This window comes from Numenius arquata, chromosome 10 (genome assembly GCF_964106895.1).
Source record: "Numenius arquata chromosome 10, bNumArq3.hap1.1, whole genome shotgun sequence".
Lineage (NCBI taxonomy): Eukaryota > Metazoa > Chordata > Aves > Charadriiformes > Scolopacidae > Numenius > Numenius arquata.
Window position 1 is genome coordinate 37,780,728 of NC_133585.1, and position 20,231 is coordinate 37,800,958.

Consider the following 20,231-nt stretch of genomic DNA (forward strand, 5'->3'; position numbering starts at 1 on the left):
ATCAAGGCAAATTTCACCTATCCCTAATAGAGCAAAAGTAGTAAGGTAGCAAGACAACTTGTGTGACTGATCAATCACACAATCAGTTGTCACCAAGTCTGTGGGATTATGGTATTAAAATTGCTTTATGCACTTCATAGGTATCTAGAAAGCTAAACAGATTTAGCCACCTTATAAACAAATTCTTCAGAAGATGAATTTTACTATTCATAAAAGGTAACTGAACAAACATCTCTGCAAAACTTTCAACCATTCATAGCAGTAGTATCTGTTACTGTTTAAAAATGTAGTTCTGGAAAGCCAGGCTGGTTTTGGTTTTGTTTTTTTGAAATATGGAGTACAAAAAGAACATAAGACAAAGATATTTTAAATATTTATCTGATAGTTTGAACAAGCAGAACTTTGCAAGAAAATAATTCTAAAGACTGAAAAATATATTAATTACAAGACTCGTTAATGTCTTTACTGTTACAAAAATTGTCTAGGCTCTTATACAAATCTATAGCCAGGAGGAGACATTTATAAAAAAATAAATAGGCACCCTAGGTAAGTTAAAACAAGTTATCACATATTAGTTAGCAAATATTACGTACATACATACATGGAGTGCAGAGTCAAATATAAAAACAAAGGTGCCTCGATTAGCTATTTACTATAATTAAATACCTGGTAAACATAGGTCACATAGAAAGTCGTCTGGTAAGATTGTTTCAAGCAAAGCAAGGAGACTGAAGTACATCTAAATTACTGAAGCTACTTTAAAAATAACTTTACTAGTTGTGCTTACTGGAAGCCAAATTCATTGGTATCAGTAATAGGCATTCATATTGCTCATTGTACAGAAGTATGAACAATGCTATGCATGTTTAAAAATAAGTGTTCTAACATCATTCACAGTTGTTGCTGTGCTATTCATACATAAAAATACTGTCATTTCAAATACAAGATTTTTGCAAAACATTTTACAAATTATACATTATTTACAAATTCCAATAATCTGTTTTTACACAAGTATTAGAAGACAGTTTTACTTAACTGCCTATGCATACTATGTAACATTGCTATATGAACTAGAAACATTTAATTTACAGGTTCTGAATCTCTCTCAAAAATATTACAATTAGGCATCTTTCAAGTTCTTACATTTTCAGGGTTCTTACAAAAGGATACTTTTTTTAAGTTGCTGATTACCAGCAGCCATACCTAAACATGCATAATTATTTGCACTACAAATTCTAGAATTCATTTTTTCCCAAGTGCTACAACAAATTTTGATCAAGAAGGTAGGAATAAGAAAACTAATCTGAGATACCTGGTTTGTTGCATATATCATGTTCCAGTTCTACTGTAAGTTACGTGTAGTCTAGAAAAAAACTGACCTTGACACAGAATAACCAAAACTACTATTTAAATGTATACCATGGGTAATCACACTAAACAATCGCCAACATTTGGTTAAAGCACTAAAATTCATATAAGGTTTATAAACATAAAAAAGCCTTTCTGACTAACAGTGCAAGTACAAGCAGGAGTGTTTATTATGCATACTTAACCTTCTTGCATTATTTTCATAACTAAAAGGCATTGATGTTTAGATGTAATCAGCAGCATCCCAAGTTAACACTTTAACAGGAATAATGGCAAAATTTAGCCTTTTGGGATGGTGTCAGGCTTTGCTGACATTAATTCTCAATTATACGTTGTTCAGTGTTAGGATAAGATGAAAACAGATGTCTAAGCCCCTGCCTCTAACACCACAAGACACAGTGGGTCATTTTAAACACTCAGGGCTGCCGTGATGGCAAAATCCTCCTTTCCTCCCTGGGCCACGTGCTGAGCCTCAGCACTTGCTAGATAGTTCCATGCACTGATTTAACTAACCAAATAAAGCCAAATAAATCCTCCCCTTTGTTACTGAAATAAGTCAGGTTAACAAAACGTGGTAAATGTCAGAGCTGCCAAAATTGCAGAGCAGAGAAAGAGAGGAACCTCTTCTCCTCATGCCCCCTCAGCCACAGCGGTCTGCCTGATCTGCTAATACAGAACGTAGCCCTGCGTAGGACTGTTCCAAATAGGAAAAAAGGTCAGTAAAATCAAATGTGTGATCCCCCATTAAACATTGCTCAAAATATCAAGCTGAAAAAAAGATAGGAAGTTCAATAAATAGCAGCAATGACTTGGCATGCGATTGTAAAATAAATCAGAACTGAATAAATCAGAACTAAACATAAGTAGTAAATTTATCTAAAATCTTAAAAAAAAAAATCAATCTTTCATAGTTGCATGATAACTCTGTATTTTAAAATTAGCATCCTATTCTGCTATATCAGCGTAGCTTATGTGGTTAAGTTTCATTCTAATAAGTTAAAGTATATAGCTTACAGAGTGAACAAATGGATAAATGTGTTTAAAATTACACACTAACCTAGAGCAGGTATATTAAGAGGACAGTCTATTACTGCACTTTACTTGGATTCCCTTTGAAAATCTTAGTTAACACTTGCGAACAAGAACCATTTTTAAAGAATTATTATTATTATTAAGGCTTTTCAAATAAAAAGTTAGAAATTCTCTGGGTAAACTTTTATTAAAGACACTTGAAGGTTTGTAAAAGCACAGATTCGCAGAGAAGTTGGTTGAAAAAAAACTAAAACACCATGTCACCTCCTCCTCCTACCTACCAGGACAAATACTGCTCTATTTTAACTGTATTTACTACATTATATATGGTAATATGTTTATCCCTTCTGTTAGTGTAAGCATGTAGTGACCCCAGCCTGAAGGAACACTTTTAAAACTGAAACTAATTAAATCTTATTACAAAATTAGTAACATCGAGTTGATCCCACTCCTGTAAGATGCGTACACCCAAAGGGACCATTTTTTATATAAACTGTAGAAGACCAGCTGAGTAACAGTGGTAAGCATTAAGGCAACTAGAGTAACAAATCAAAAAACCAGAAGTTTAGCACCTCTTCTCCTCTGCTTACCTCTATTTGCATATTCATTTAAACAGTCATATCTCCTAAACAAAGTACAGTCAACTGGGTACCTAGTTATCACACACACGCAGATTCAAGGTTTGTGCCCGTTTACAGACTACATGAAATGCTGAAGTCAGATCCAGATTTACTTTAAGAATCTATCTGCTGCAGTGTATGCCTTCTACATTTGCCTTGTACCTTTGCTCGGATGTGGGATGCCTGGGCTCAATAGTAGCATGGTATGTAGTATTCAGTTCTACTCCTGCTGATGGAGGATGCTTTTCTTTGTGAAAGCTTCCGCTATCTGTAAAATACAGCTTGGGTCTCTGATGGTATTTCATCCTGTACGTGTCAGTCATACAACTATCTACCGAAAAATAAGTCGTTAGGGATACACTATCATTTCCATCCACATAGCCAGCACTTGGTCCCATGTGACGAGATCCTTTCTTTAAGAAGTTTTCAGACACAGTCCAAAAGTCATTAACTGATAAGCGAGGTGGAGAATCTGGTTTATGAACAAACAGTTCATTCCCTTGAAATGGCTCTTTAAGCCTTTGTTCATTTGCAAATACACTTGCTTCTGATCCAGATTTTAAAGGCGTACCTGTTTGCCTTAGTGGATTATTTTGCAACACTTCTGCTGATTTTACATCAGCTGCCAAGTTATTTTCGGATCCTGGCAAAGTATACAGAGCGTATTTCTTGGGTGGTAAAGGGGGAGGAAGATTCTGGTACACTGCTTCAGGCACCCAAAGAGCATCCACCCTTCGGAGTGGATGCCCGGCATGCTCACCGGGAGGGGGAAGCACCACGGGCCTTTCTGACAGGTTCTGTGGTACAGAAGGTGACATCCCCACCTTGGGAACAAACGTTCTTGCATGATGAGACTGCAGCTGGGAAGAGGAGTGAAAGTCATTGTTGATCAGCTTCCTTCCACTGACGTTTTCTGTATAAGGGTGGGTTATGCCATCAGGACAATAAACTGACACATTCATCTTCTCAAACTTGTCTGGATTGAGCCACTCTGAAGAATTCTGTTCGTTTGCCTTATTCCTACTTTCTGACTTAACAACGTCTTTAAGAACTGGCTGTAGAGCTGATGATGGGAAAAATTTCCTGTTGGTCTCAGGCATTTCAGCTCTAAAATACAAAACCACACAGGATGTAAGTATTCATAAAAACATAAGAAAAAGCTCAAATAACCCAAGGATTTTTTTCAAAGACAGCCTTGGTAACACTGCTTAAATATTCAAACTGACTAGAGAATTGGGATCTGCTTAACATATAGCCATTTGATTAAAATTCATATTAAATCACTCCAATGTTTCTTTCATTTGAAATATAAAGTGCCCCAAAAAATCTCTGCAAGAGACTGAATATCTGTAAGGTAAGATAAATTTCTTCAACATCCAGGATTATGTCAAACATGACCTCTGCTCTCTTGGAAGCATCCCTGTGACTCAGCCTGATACACCTACTTTTTAAATATTAGATGTTACTTTTGGGTGATGGATTTTAATTTAGATCTTTGATTTTTTTCAGAGGTAATGCGCACTTAGAGTTCACATTAGGAGCAACAGCCATATAGCAGCAGCTACTAAACAGAAATTACCTTTTCCTCCCCTTCCAGCCAAATTTTTCAAAACTTTATGGGGCTATTGCACTAACCACAAACTGCTTAATCACTACCTGTTGTAATATATAAATTCAAAACAGAAAAATATTAAAACGCTTTGTTCTGGTAAGATGGTTTAAAACAACACAAGCTATTTGGTTCCACTGACAGCATCAAAATTAAAAATAGAGGCACTTAAACCTATGAATTATGTAACACAAAAGGCATTGTCTGTCAAAAATATTCAATACCTAAACTTCTGCATGCTTAATATTGATTACTATCACATAACAGAATTCAGTATTTCTTAAATTATTACATAGTAAATTAATGCCAGTATTAGTTACCTCTTTACTGGAGGACTCGGCACTTGCAAATGTAATTCTGTTGGGAAATTAACATGAGGTTTGTAGTTAACTTCTGAATTGATCTGGTCTTTCCTCAAGTCTGGGGGTAGAAAAAAATATTTCAAATAAGCAGAAATATAGTCTAATTCCTTCTTTGTAATTCCTCAGAGGTTACCAAAAAAAACCCGAAGCAACACACAAGACAACAGGACAATCAATTCTTTTGAAGATTTGACATTGACCAAAACAACCATTTTGAAGACCATCTGTCACAGGTCAGATCTTATATTCATCCAAAATAATCTGGAGGAAATGGTTGTGGGTTGTTTTGGGGTTTGGGGGGGGGGGGGGGGGGGAAGGGGGAAAGGTTGGGGGGGAGGGGGTGTGAGGTGGGGAGGTGGTGTTACCAGAAAATAGATAATTACCACAATTTTGAAGCTCTACAGATACGTTTTCGAGATCATTTTAACGTTTCATCTAATTAAAAGCACATTTTCAAAAGCCGCTTTTTAGGAAAGTATGTTTATTCAATCATCCAAAGTCATTTAAATTACAAAATAGAAACTATTTATGTGTAGGCAGATTCATACAACTACTATGCCTATTTCAGAAAAACAGAAATTAAATTCTAAAAAGGCAGGAAATGCCTGATTTCTAGTGGAATAATCTTGTGTTCCATAGACAGTACTTAGCCAATTTCCAATGGGATAATATAGGCTGTGCCATACTTTAATCAACAAAAGCTACAAAAGTTTTGTATCTATTCTTAAATGATGCAATCTTACCAGGATAAAATATTTTTTTATTCACTTGTTATTTCCCCAAGTTTAAACGAAGTCTTGGAACTTTTGACTCATGAACACGAGTTAAAAACTCAACAACAGAAAAGAACTAAACTAAAAACCCTGGACGATGCTGTTGGGTGATACTTGTTTTGAGGGTCAATATCTGCTCTTCCTGTAATCGATGAAAGACTAAAGACACTAAATCTTGGACAAAGAACACAGGTTGTAGAGACTAAAAAGGCACATAGCACAAGAGACAAAGCCCCCCTATGGTTTTCCTTTGAGCCGCAAAATGGAGAGGAAAAAAATAAAATAAGCAATACCACAACATTAGAAAGAATACAGGGAAAATATTATTACTGAATGAGCCCGTGTGTGACGCTGGCAACACACAAGTAATTAACCTGAAAGAAAGTTTTAAACTGTTCCAGTGGGCGATGGCATCAGAGCTAACTAACGGTGATGTAATATTTCAAACAGAAATTGTTTGGTTCTGCTACCAATTTTAATGAACTGTAAATCACTTAAAAAAAAAGCACAGGCTCTGATGCTTATTTCCTGTGAATATTTCCAATTCTTTATTTAATCTCAGTCCCAACATCAGGATAGAGTCCTAGAAATTAATTTGCTAGATTAACAGTGTCTGAAGCTAGAATATATTGACTTTTATATAAGTGCACATCTACTTAAAAACCGCAAATAAATTGCCCATACATCTGCTCTTTAATTTCCCAAAGTGCCTGATGTGAAGACTACAGATCTTAATTTTTTTTTATTTTTACTCCCAAGGAATTTAGCCTGTTCAGCCCTTCCGAGAGGCAGTATCACACACAGGTCAGGAGGTGGCAGCAAAGGTTAATAAGCTGTTTCCTTGGGGTGACCATGGCATGCATTCAGCCAAAGCTGCTCAGCGATACCAGGTGGTTTGTGCCTTCAGAATTCCAGCTAACTTAAAAATAGATGTGTTATTTTCTCTTCTGCTGACAGGATATCCATGCATGGTTAAAACCAGACGCAGACTCGATTGGGAATTTTGGCTCTACGTTCTTTGCAAACCTAAATATGGGACACATAAGCACTGTGCTCAGCTGGAGACAGACATCCTTATCAATGGGGCATAAGAAGCTTACCAATAAACATGATGTAACCGGTTTCTCAAGTACAAACCAGTCTGCTTTTAAGATTTACGAATATCTGTTTTCATATCTGAATAGCTAATCTAGATTTTCAGAAGATTAACAGCCATTCTATAGCCAACAGGTAGGACAGACAAGTTCTCCTCTAATACCTCCATTTATACATACACACCATTTGCAAAAATCTGCAAAGCCCAATTTCTGGGGAAAAAACAAAAAACAAAAAAAGCCCACCCTAAAAAACCACATTTAATTCAATTTCCTTTTAATGTGTTTTAGATGCATGTTTCCTACACTTTTGTCTACCTGATTATTTTTATTTTTTTTTTTAAGTTGCCAATAAAAAACCAAGATACTTTTTGTAACAAGTACTGTGGCAAATTCCTCTCCCTGAACCCAGACATTTTTCTGTATTCAACTGAAATGACAGAAAAACTTACTGGAAGCTTTAGAAATGTGGAAAAAACATGTCGTCCCAGTCAAGAAGGTAAACACATTATAACTTGTCAAAAATAGAATATTTTTTTTTTTAAAAAGTTACCATCTTCAGAAAAAACTTTCCTTATATTCAATAAATTGTCTTTTTGGAGCAACATTCCTCTGCAAAACATTCTTACATTCATTAGTGGATTTTATAGCCACAGCTTAAACATCTGGAAAAAATGAAAAAGAAATGCCACACTTGTTTTTTTGGGGGTGGAGTGGCACGTACTTGCATATGTGTGAGAGTTTAAGTGTTTTGAAGTGAAGTAACAGTCAATGAAGAACACCAACTACTACCCTGTCTTCATTCTGATCTGCCTGTCTCAAGAAGCTTAAGAGATCTTTGTTTTAAAACCCAATCCTGAACCTTTGCATCATCTATTTTAAATTGTAAACTTCTTACATCAATAAACTGAATTACAAATGCAGGACTACTTTACATTTCAATCTTCACAAACTGTTTGATTGTATCTGGAAATCTTTAAAGTTTAGGGTTTGTTTTGGGGTGGTTGTTGGTTGTTTTTTGTTTTGTTTTTTTTTTTTTTTTTTAAACTAAAATCTTTAATCTAGCATTTAAAGACACTCCAGAAAAGCATTTATTTGTTTCTGTTTAATATTAAGTAAATAAAGTAGCTCCACGCTTTAATTCACTACTCAGTTCTTCAAAGATGACAGTCATACACGTTAACTGCACCACAAGGGTAACAACTGGATTTTCAGTACAGTTGCATATTTTAAATTCTTACTATAAATGTATGGTTTTCCTAAGATGATGAGTTTTCTTTTTCAGAATTACAGGGGTTTTTTTGTGGGATTTTCTGAAGTGACAATTAAGCAGAGGCAATTTGGATTCTTCTTTACATACTCACCAGAGCTTCAGAATGACTCTAGATTTCAGTTTGTGTTGTCTCATGCTATTGAGCTGAGTAATTATTAATGAGAAAACCTCTGCATTTGTACAAATACTGCTTTTTATTTATTTTCAAAGGGAAGCAATTATTAATTTAAGGCATTGATTCCAAGTACATCCTTTTCTGAGATCACTGAATAGGCAGCTTTTAATACTACATCTTAAACAGGAGGCCATCAAGCACTTGGCCAATTTTAATCCTTACTCTACTGACAGGTTAGTTCAAGAATGAAGTGCTCAGAGCTTCGGGGGGCAGCAGGGGAGGAATCTAGAAAACAGGGCTTCTAGGATTAAATTTTTTTTTCTCCCCCCCCCCCTCGCCTTCCTTAACCCTCCTAACAGTAATGCCTTTTATTTAAATTGTCAGGAGTGGCAATTTCATGAAGACATGAATCAGGAAGCCTTAGGAATCAGGGAGGGCTGTCATGAAAGCCACTAAAACCCCTTTATGATTGAAGTAATTACCAGTAGCTGGCACATGTGGTGTCCCAAAGCAGGGTTGTTTATCCAGTCTGCTCTGAAAACCCATTAAAAAAATTTTATAGCCCTTTCCAACTTCCAAGAATTACAGTCATTTTTCTTCAACTTGAAGAATGTGAGGTTGGAAATTCTGCCCTCCCACCGTTCATGTCACATGTTCTTTATAAACAAAAAAAAAATTAGCCTCCACAGTTCATCAAGTTCAAACTTCAAAAACACTAACTCATTAACATAAATCAAGAATATTATATCTGCTTACTTAATATCCATGTTTTCCTGCCAAAATTTGATCATGCAAACTAGGAATTTGCCTTTTGGGACAGTGGCTTCAGCACTACAGTTATCTACTGCTTATTACACCAGTGAAAGAAGCAGCCATTTGATCTGCATAACCACTGTATGATCCAATGTTACTATCTTTAAAATGCTCTAACAATAAGTTTATTTTTGTAAGTCAGGGACAGAATTCCTCAACTGCTGAACAGTAGCCTTATTCAGCTACACTTAAAAATGAGGAACTGGTAAGGCATAGTTATACAAATGGTGGGCGTAATTAGAAGTCCAACATTATTTCCATAAGATGTTTACCACACCAAAAAACCACCCAGAGATTTTTTTTTCAAGTTGCCATGAGAGGCTAATAAAGATTTCTTACATACCACTCCTCTGTCAGAAAAGATGGGGCATTTTTTTTTTCTTAAAGTACTACTTTCTAGGAGTTTGTTTAGTATTTACTTACCAATCCATGTCTTGTTCATAATATTTAGAGATGTAACATAAGGTAATAAAACTGATACCTGTAAATGACTACTATTGTCCTTGCTAAAGGTGTCCTGACACACTTTTTAGACAACCAAAAAACTGAGTTTCAATAAATCTCTAACTCCATATACGTGTGAACTGATCAAATTCTTCAGGTATCTTTTGAGTCCATTAATCACTTCCACTAAAAGTATTCTTTTCCAAAACACGCACTCATGTGAGAACTTCACATTTGATTTAGAATACAAACATTTTTCTTAGGAAACTATTCAAAAGTTAGTTAATGAATTCAAATAACTGAATAGATGGGATCTTATAATCAGTGATTTATGATAACTCTAAGGATCACCTGGAATCACTACACTTTTTTAAAGAAAATGTACGATGCATGTTGAAAGCTTTAAGTATACTGAGGGGTACAGGGTTGTCTCTGGAGAATACTCGTTACTAAGCTCAAACATTGTTTGAGCCCACCTATTTTTCATTCCGACAGAATGCTTCATGTATTTGCCACTGGTGCGTTTTGTCTTTTTGCCATCCAAGTGTGGGTGGTTTTCCATTTGTATCAGTCCAGAACTTAAGCAGAATAAGTGTCACACAAAAACAGATCTCTGCATTCCATGGAACATCAATTTTGCGTTTTTTTTTTTTGTTTGTTTGTTTTGTTGTTGCCAAAATAAAACAAGTACCAAATTAGTTCTCTTTCTACAACCAAAAAATAATGACAGAAAAGATAAAAGTGTTATGGCACACCCCCACCCCTCAATTTAAGTCTTAGAAGAAACCGTACTATACATTATTTGAAAAGAAGTATGATATCTATAAAAGTCAAACATTTCCTGGGGAAGTGGCCTAATATTTATTGCAACTCTGTACAAGCACCGCTCCATTGTTCCAGCAACAGCAGATAATGATTTTGGCTGGCCTCACGCTGACCTATAATATTTATATACCAAAGCATTTATCAACTTTATAAAAACCCAACAGACATATTACTATGTTAAAGGAAGTAGATTTCCTTATTACAAGTGCTTCTTCCTGATATTGCTTCATATCTTGAAGGAAAACAAGTGGTACCAAAGTCCACTCAGACATTTAAAAAGAAAAATCTTCCTTAGTATTCACCAAGAAAGCTCATGGAAATGCTTTTGGAGAAAACACAGGGAGTGAACAAAATTACCCTGGGTTTTTCTTTTTCTTTATTTTGGGGGGGCTGGGAGGGGCAGGGAAGGAACATGCATGGTTGTTAAAAAAACAAAACAAAACAAAAAAACACCAAACCAAAACCCAAAACACACATTAAACTGAGAAATACATTCTCAAAGTAGAATATAAGCAACAGAAAAAAGAAAGCATTGATTAAGGCCAGTGCAAATGAATTACACTGCATGTTTTATGCCAGCATAGAGTCATCCAAAAATCACAGTCATCGAATGATGGAATGGTTTGGGCTGGAAGGTACCTTTAAAGATCACCCACGGCCAGCTTCCCTGCCATAGGCAGGGACACCTCCCACTAGACCAGGTTGCTTAAAAGCATCGTCCAACCTGGTCTTGGACACCTCCAGGGATGGGGCACCCACAACTTCCCTGGGCAACTTGTGCCAGTGTCTCACCACCCTCAGAGTAAAAAATTCCTTACTTATGTCCAATCTAAATCTACCCTCTTCCAGTTTAAAACCGTTTCCCCTTGTCATGCCACTACACTAACACTGGTGAACAATAGTGTTATCAGTTCTTGCACAGAGGACCTACACCAGTCAGAAGCAGTTATACATTGGCCACTTCCTGAAGAGGCAGCTGTATATGACATGCACAAGAAAGGACAAGCTGTTCTATCAGCCTATAAAGAAAATGCTTTGTAACAGAACACACTAGAAGAGGACGTCTGCTGCAAGAAGAATCGTTGCATCCTGATTATCTAACATTTGGGAAGCTGTGGCTTCCCAAAACAACACATTTTCTGCACCAAAATACTGTATTTGGAACAGATCCAAGCGCTACAAAAAGACCCATCTTCTAGCCTGTTACTTGGATGATACTTGTACGAAACAAGTGTTTGGGAGACGTGTCATGCTTTTACTTGACTCAGCACACAGCTGAGGTGCTAAGAACAGGTACACTCCCACCACCCATATTCATGACCTAGCACAGAATTAGGGAACTACTACTGCTGCTACCATCATAGCACAAACAATTTTCTTCAACATGATGGTGGAGCACTGGAAAAAACCCAACCCATCTATTTGGGAACCTATATATCATGGCAGATAGCTAGGAATTTTTTTTATACTGTTCATTTGCTCTACAAGAAGGCCAAGAAACTGAATAAATGAAGGTGCTTTGTGGAATAAAAGGCTTTAAATGCCCCTGAAAAAAGTGATACTGTAACTGAACTGCTGCTCCATCACATTTCCATCAAAATGTACCAAGAAGGGATATTAACACTTTCCATCCTTAGCCATCAACTCACTGAAAAGGTTAAAAATGTGAACAAGAACAAAATTTGGAATTGACTATGGAGGGAAAAAAACCCACAAAACAGATTTCTTTTGCCTTTTTAAAAGACACAGACTATGATGAGCCAGCAAGAGCGCTCTCTACTGAAAAAAGTATATAAAACCCCCTTAATATCACAGGCGGAACAGCCACAAATTCCACACCAATTTTCTTCTAATCCACCTCAAAACAGCCAACTCAATAACTGTCTAACTTTGAAATATTTGGTAATGGTTTGTAAAAAAAGAAAAAAAAGAAAAAACCAAACTACACCCCCAAAAAACCCCCAAACACACAATTGTAAGTTGTATACACATTTTTCATTTTTATGAAATATCATGACATTAATTTACACAGCAAAATTATAAAATACAAAAGGCTAATCAGAAATCTGTCCATCTCTTGTGTAATATTAAGAAGTTAGTATAAACTTTTGGTACATCTAAATTATTTTTAGAAAAGTTCTTATTCTTTATACAAGTTGAAGTTCTTACCGTAAAAGTTTCTGTTCTGCGGGGATACTGAGTGTAACACATTGTCAGCTTTTCTGGTTGACAAGTTCTGTTCGCTGTAAAAGAAGCATACATGTAATGTGAAGGCTTAAACTACTGACGTATGATCACAAACTTTATTGCCTTGAGTGCATACAAGCGTAAAAACTTTGCCTTTGTGAAAGTGAGTCTTGTTATCATCACTGTCACATTTTTTAGTATCTCACACACTTTACAGAAGATACCTAAGATAGTAGGGGTGGCCTTTAATAACTTTTAACACTGCTCCCCCATGTGAAAGGCTGGGCTGATGCAGAGAAATTTAGGATGACCTGAATCCTTTAATATGGACAGGTAAAAATCATACACTTTGCGAGGTTGCTGTTCCCAGTTTGTTCTGGAGACTGGATGCCCAATCATCCCAGCCCGACTCTAGAGTACAACAGCAGGATGCCTAACATGCAGCACATAAAAAGGAAATTTTCTTGATCCTAATATCACATCAGCCTGCTTAATAAAGACAGCTGGTTCCCAAAGTTATCAACAATAGCAAAACAATGTGTCATCTGTAAGAAAGAACTACCATCTGTACTCTTCTCATTGTAAACTAAAAAATATAAAAATTTTAAGAAGTACTTATTAACAGAGATCATCCAGAAAGCATGACAGTTTTGAATACTCGTTTACTGTAGTGATTTTCAAATCGAAGACGCTACTGGACACTTAATTCGATTTATTTGTAGGTTTTACCTAAAACAGTACTTTAGTGCTTCAGAACACTACTATTCATGTGGTACTATATGGTTTCCAGTTTATCATCAGTATCACTCATGTCTGAAACAAATACATTTTTCAGTGTTAAAGTGTTTACACCCTGAATATTTTGAAGCTAAACGCATAGCAGCTTAGCACTATAAACGCATAGCAGACTATGACAAGCTTAAGTCTTCTAAAAGTGCAAAAATCTCATCAGTATTAATATCAGTACATGTAACCTGTTAGCTAATATTCTGTCCTGCCTGTTTCCCTAGTTTGACATTTTGCTACTCATTAATACTTTGTTGTGACAACAAACCATTATTCTAAGTTGTGATTGCCACTTGGTCTTTCATTCATACGGATTTTCATTTTAAAACTTTTTCTCAAACTAGAAGAAAACTGGAAGATTACAGCAGCAAACCCAAGAGGAGAAAATAATAATTAAAATAAAAATCAGCAGATTTAGTAAGTACTGCTGGTTTAGTTGAGCAAAAACGATGCCTTACCAATCCAGACAGGGAGCTGACAAACACCCTGCCGACTCCTTCCTCCTCCAAGAGTAAGGTAGGGAAGAAGATACACAGTGGCAATATTTCAATTGAAAAAAAAAACAAACCAAAACCAAAACACTCCTGTTATTGAAAGGACAGGAAAACAGGAAAAATACTGAAAAAAACAAGAAGAATGGAAAAAGAACCTAACAGAAAACAAAATGCTAAGTAAATTTTTTCCACCTTCTAAAAGAACTTTCAAGTAATTATTTCGTGTTTCTTTGTTTTTATGAGACAAAGTCTGAATGGTTAGAAGGGAACTAGTGGGTATTGCCTGTGAATTCGAATTACCAGTCATAGAAAATATCCTTCTGAAAGTCCCAAGAAGACATCTGTATTTAGATAAACTATGTTTTTTTCTTTATTTGACAAATATTTAAACAACAGTGAAAGCAGATTCTTAATGAAGTTATTCTAAATTTATCATAACCTCTCTCATAAAAAGATACAGTCAGGATTCAGGCATCCCATTACCTCTTGGGCATGTTTTAAAAGCCTGGAGTAGCTTAACACATATTTATATCATTATCCAATAGAAAGCCCATAAGGATTTTGTATAGTGGGGTTTTGTGCAGATTGTTGGGAGGGGAAAGACGGGAGGGAGGGGGAGGAAAAGAAGGGAACAGATGAAGGCATGGGGTAAGAAGTGTTTTTAATGGAAAGCGGACACCAGAGTCATAATCTCCAGTTCAGAAAGACCATAAAGCAGCTAAATACATCAGGCCAGAAGAATACACTTATGAAATACCACTGTATCTTCTGTCATCTTTCATAAGCATCTCCTACCGGCTACTGGTATAGACTGAACGCATGTTAGATGAACCTTTCGCCCTATCCTGACATGGCTGTTTTTATGGCCTTATTTATGCTTCTATATGCAAAATAATTCCCTAGGAAACTAAGAACTAAGAAGTGACTGATTTTGCTTTCTTGAAGTTTCCAAAATAATCAAAGAAATTTTAACTCATACAGAAGCTGTATTTTGTATGTTTTTATTTTAAAAAATTGCTTTAATAACTTGTTACAATAATTTATAAGACGAGTTTTAAAATTTTGCATCTCTGCTTAGAGACATCAGAGCCTTTTCATTTCCTTGTATTTGCTATTCTCTTCCCCTGTAAAATAAATTTTCCTATGTCCAAAAATTTGCTCAAATCTAGCAAACGTGTGAGTAGGCTTGGTCTCACAAGTGTGCTCTTCCATTCTGTGGATATAAACGAGATTCAAAAGAGGAAAGAATGGGTTCTAGTAGGAACTACGTTCCACATACAGTTTAAGACAGACAATACAGAAAACCGCATGTGGAAGGTTGATAACTTTATATTTCACAGCACCACATAGTCATTTAAGTTGGAAGGGACCTCTTCAGATGATGTAGTCCAACCCCTCCCACTCAAGCAGGATGAGCCACAGCAGGATGCCTAGGACCGCCTCCAGTTGGGTTACCAGTAGCTCCACAGACAGAGACTCCACAAGGTCTCTGGGCAACATTCTTGTTACTAACTAGCATACATCAATTCTTAGTAAGTTTAATAAAATTTTGCTACTAATGACACTTTTGGCCAGTTTTACTAATTCTACACTTTTCAGCAAAGATTTCTTTCAAACAGGTCAATCACTTATCAAGTGATCGATATATATCTGAGCTGTTCTAGAAAACTGAATTTCAGAACAATGAATGTAACAGAGCACAAGATTTACCTACTGCCATTCCCATCTCCTTGTCTGTACAATTGCTACAATTGGGGAGGTATGATTTATATAGACACTTGTATTCCATTACAGATGGCAAGGTACCCACAGTCTGAAAAACTTGTAACTAAGTCAGTGTAGCAATTATGTGAAATTAACACGCCCTGGCAGGGCGTAGCATTTCTGGCTCAAAGCCATAACAATATGGTTCAGTGCCTTGCAAACAGAACTAGTGTTGCAGCCTCAGAGTGAAGGTAACCTTAACACTTAATTGCCCGCACCCTCATTTCTAGATACCTTGCTAGCTTTCTACATACCTGACCTCAAGTGTATAAAGTTCCAAAACATGTTTCCTTGACTTTTTTTTTTTTAAACAACACTTGAACATTAGAACAACTTATTTTTCTGGAAATACAATCTGTGCAAGTTCTAAGAGCATTACCTGCAGGAAGCACTTTCTTTAACATTCTTGACATCTGCTGAATTGATTCCTTCAATAACAGGCGAGTCCGGATTAGCAGATCCATTGCTGATATGATCACTGCTTTCATACCCAGATTCTGTCCTCTGAATTTGCCAGTTGTCACCGAGGATTTTTCTCTCTGTAAATCCTTTGCTTTTTTCAGCATTCCCTTTCCCCTCCGAATCCAGTGAACTTCGACTTCCTGTATCCTGTTTCGTTTCATCTTCATATATAGTCATTAAACCTTTCTGGATTTGGTTCTCTTTTGGCCAATGGTTAAAGCTTCGCTCCTTTTCATGCTTAGATTTACCGTTTGGATTTGCCTTGTGCTTTGGGCTATGCTGTTTTTTCTCTGTCTCACTGAAAATGCTGTCTACGTTTAGTGTCTCTCGCATAGGCTTCCAACCTTTACTTCTGCTTCTGCTGCTGATAATACTTCCTTTGTCCCTAGAATCTTGACTTGTGTCTGTATCGTAGCCAGTGACACCATCAGTCCGGGTCCTGACCGTCAGTTTCTCCCCAGCAGGAAAAGCTTCTGGTTTATTTGATCCAAGCACCTGTGCAGAAAGCTTTGCTTGGTGAGGTGCATTGTCATGTTTATAGGAGCCTTTTCCCTGGCTGCTGTATATGCGCTGATCAGCACAGTGTCTAAGTCCGTTTCCAACTGGAGGAGACCCTGACTTAACACTGGAACGATCTTCCCCAATCAAATCTGAAAGAAGGAAAATAAAAAAGCTCCATTAAAGTTCTCATTAATATTTAACTGATCTTTTATGTTATGTCAACGAATTCAGTACATATTTCAGAATACTGAAAAATGGGAAATCACAGAATCACAGGGACCTTCGGAGATCATCTAGTCCAATCCCCTAATCTTACAGTGTGTTAAAAGGAGAAAAAATCTGCACAGATAGTATTGATGCTAAAAGGTATTTAAAAGCATTGATTCTCTGGTCATATTTTTAAGATGTACCTCTTTGTCTCCCAGACTCTCTTCTTGGTCCTTTGTCTGCATCTTTCCTTAAAGATGAGAAGTTTTTCATATCAGCAGCTTTCTGAGCACACTCTCTGGATATGTCCTTTAGCCTGTCCTTTTGATCGCTGTAGCCTAACTTAGCTGCAAAACATACTTTTTGTCAGAGATCATTACTAAAGTCATTCATCATCAAAACACACATATATATTTATGTACCACAACATTTAGTTCTTCATATTAGTACTACTTAAAAAGACTAATGAATTACAAAACACAGATTAAGAAAGTGAGAGGTATAGATACAAATGTATGGGTGTCTCCAAGGAGTCCACTAAACGGAGCTTACGAAAGTAACCAAAGAAGCATTATGTCAAGCACGTCTTACACCTCTTACTTTTTAAAGCTGAATGCTCAAACCATTCTGAAAGCATATACTAGATACACCAAATGTTGTGAATTATACTGAAAAAATGAATCTAAGTTTAATCTTGTCTAAATGTGAAGATTTACTTTTAATAAAACAGTGGAGTCACTGTTTACGAAAACAAATCCTTCTATTTATGAAAAGGTAAATACTGACCGTTTTTGAGTCATCACTCCATGAAAAAAAAAAACAGAGTTAATCAAGCCCAGTGTTCTCAGTTTTAAAAAGCCTAGGAATTCAACAATAAAGACAGAGGAGAAACATCTCAAGAGAAGGTAGCATCTCTCTGCCTGAGAAGTATAGGGAATTCGGAGCAAAGGCACTGAGAAGTAATGCAGAAGTCACTGCCTCATGGCTTCATACAGCTTGATGTGCTTGGAAGCTTAATGTACAGACAGAAGGGATTTTTAAAGAGATAAGACAACTTTTTTACTACTCTTTCCAAACATAAGATAAAGTCCATTAGTATAAAGGACTACAAATAATGCTGCATATCACGATACTGTTAGGGAACAGTGTTCCTTAAATAGCCAGTAATCCATAGAGCCACACTACATGCTCCGAAAGATCAAATCAGCTTCAATTTTCTAATGTGCCTTTTAACTGACAACATGATTGGAAGGCATAAAAGATGTCTGAGATGGATCGAGCCCTTAAGAGCCACTTCAGTGCAGGAATAATAAAGGGTATTAAAAAAAAAAAATTTACATTTACAGTTCTCCAGAAAAGTTAACATTCCATGGCTGATATTACTTAAACATTAGTTGTTATTCAAGTATTCCTTCAAGTCAATGATGGAATTCTTCCTTTAGAAGCAGTTCTAGTTCAGAGGTTAGCGCATACCTGAAACGCTATCAGCTTTAATATTTCGTAATACGACACGTTTGGGTTTTTTTGGGGGTGGGGAATACACACCTGGACCTCTACCACCACTAGCTTGAATATGGCTTCTACTGAATGCTGAATTATCCGGCTGAAGTTTTTTATTACTCCTTTGATTAGCAGGGTCTCCAATTCCATTCTCTTTCATGTGGTCTGATTTAGGAGCAGAATGCTTTTCAAATCCTATCAAATAACATATCTATCTTTAGAAATGAAAGGCTTCCTAATTTAAAGTTTCCAATATCTAAATTAAAAAAATAAGAAAGCTTTTTAATTGCAGATTAAAAAAATAAAACGAAAAACCTTGGAGAAAACAACATCCCATTTCAATATGCTAGGCAATAAGATTCTGTAGTATTTTCTATATATACTGCCATATTTATAGTGGTAGACTGTAGTGGAATACAGTCTTCAATCCTTTCTTCCCTGAAGCAGCCTATGTCATATTGCTAAATCATTATGTAAAGAGGAACACGTCAAATTCAATTGGCCTTTTATTTAATTTACTTGTAAGTTATGTTTAACATTAAAACAAACAAAAAAACCCAACCCCAAGACAGCAGTACAAGCTACAAGATCAAAAGACTGGATTTTTATATATTGAGGCCTGTGCTATACAAATTTCTGAGAAAAGAAGCTTCCTGCAGCTCCTTCTGATTTTCCTCAAAGTCCTGAATTGGTGATCTGTGTGTGTGTATATATGTACACATATATATACAAACACACACACTCCAAATACATTTCTGTATTCGTATGAAGTTTTACTTAAAGTATCTTTTTATAACATTTTTAAAGACATTTAAAATGTATCAATACACACATAAGAACATTCGGATATACAAATATACTACATTTTTCTTCTAAATTTACAGATGGTATGTGTAGTTATGACCAAACAATCTACAACTGAAAATCTTTTTTTCCCATTATCCATGAATCTCAATTTGTATTCCCATATCAGACAAAAACCAAACAGCTCTAATACTGAATATATATAATAATCTCTTTTCTTTTGAGGCCCTGTAGATAATTATTGATCATAGTATGTAAGAACAAAGCAGCTAATCCATTATCTTCTGCTTTTAATTCTCATTTCAGAAATATAGTTGATACTGTTATTAAAGAAGTAGTCTTAATTACCCAAGTCCTCCCCATTTCCTCCTGCTGCTTTGCATTGAGACCAATGAATAATCTGCTTGGGAGCATCTTCTGGAGATACGGCTGTGCCATCTGGGTTAGCATAAAATAGCAGCAATGGCTGAAAGTGACATCGAATGCACCTGGAGACCACATCTTTCCATTTTGTTCCAATCTAAGAAAAAAAAAAAGAACAATCCCAAAACTTTGATCAATATCACTGAATTCAATTATGGAAAGAATAACTTATTAAGAAATAGGTATCAAATGCCTAATTCCAGAGGTACACTAAAATTCAACATTGTGTCACATGAGTTTATGTAAATATGCAAAAAGCCAGAGCTAGCATTACATGGGCTAACAATCAGAACATGAACACTATGAATACAGCTGCCAGTAATTAAGTCTTTTTCATTAAAAGAAGAAAAAGTTCAACAGTAGACAAGTCCATTAACTTTCTGAAACATTCATCATTTGGAAGGCAGAACTGTAAAGTAGAGAAGTCAATTCTAAAATTAATTTATGAAAACTTATTTATAAAACTTAAGGTTCCTTAAAATAAAGACATTTGTTTGTCTTGTTCTAAGTTTGGTGTCAGAAGAACGCAATCTAGAAAAGTAAAGATAACTATATTTGATAGCAGTAAAAACAATATTTACCTCTTTTACATTAGCATCATCAAACAGCACCCATTTGCAACTCTTGGTGTGAAAGGCAAAGGCACAGTAATGACGGCTTGTGTAGCAAATCATTCCCACAAGAAAAAGTTCACTATTTTTGGCATTTTCATCTGTAACCCTATAGAACAGCTGTAAAAATGGTTACATATTTTAAAATATGTGTAAAATATTTA

At 35.9% G+C, this 20,231-nt stretch overlaps 1 protein-coding gene across 2 annotated transcripts in view; it reads right to left on the reverse strand.

Moving 5' to 3' along the window:
- Positions 1 to 374: 374 nt before the first annotated feature.
- USP53 (ubiquitin specific peptidase 53) overlaps positions 375 to 20,231 on the reverse strand; it is a 30,876-nt gene continuing 11,019 nt past the window's right edge. Inside the window, exons 8-15 of one of the 2 annotated variants that reach the window (XM_074154608.1) lie at positions 20,038 to 20,187; positions 19,382 to 19,553; positions 18,275 to 18,424; positions 16,933 to 17,076; positions 15,939 to 16,671; positions 12,498 to 12,571; positions 4,950 to 5,049; positions 375 to 4,127 (exon numbers count right to left, since the gene is read on the reverse strand). In XM_074154608.1, coding sequence (XP_074010709.1) covers positions 3,143 to 4,127; positions 4,950 to 5,049; positions 12,498 to 12,571; positions 15,939 to 16,671; positions 16,933 to 17,076; positions 18,275 to 18,424; positions 19,382 to 19,553; positions 20,038 to 20,187 — 2,508 coding nt within the window. In that variant the 3' untranslated portion in view covers positions 375 to 3,142. Of the gene's footprint in view, positions 4,128 to 4,949; positions 5,056 to 12,497; positions 12,572 to 15,938; positions 16,672 to 16,932; positions 17,077 to 18,274; positions 18,425 to 19,381; positions 19,554 to 20,037; positions 20,188 to 20,231 lie in introns of both variants that reach the window. The other variant, XM_074154607.1, reaches the window with a different exon arrangement.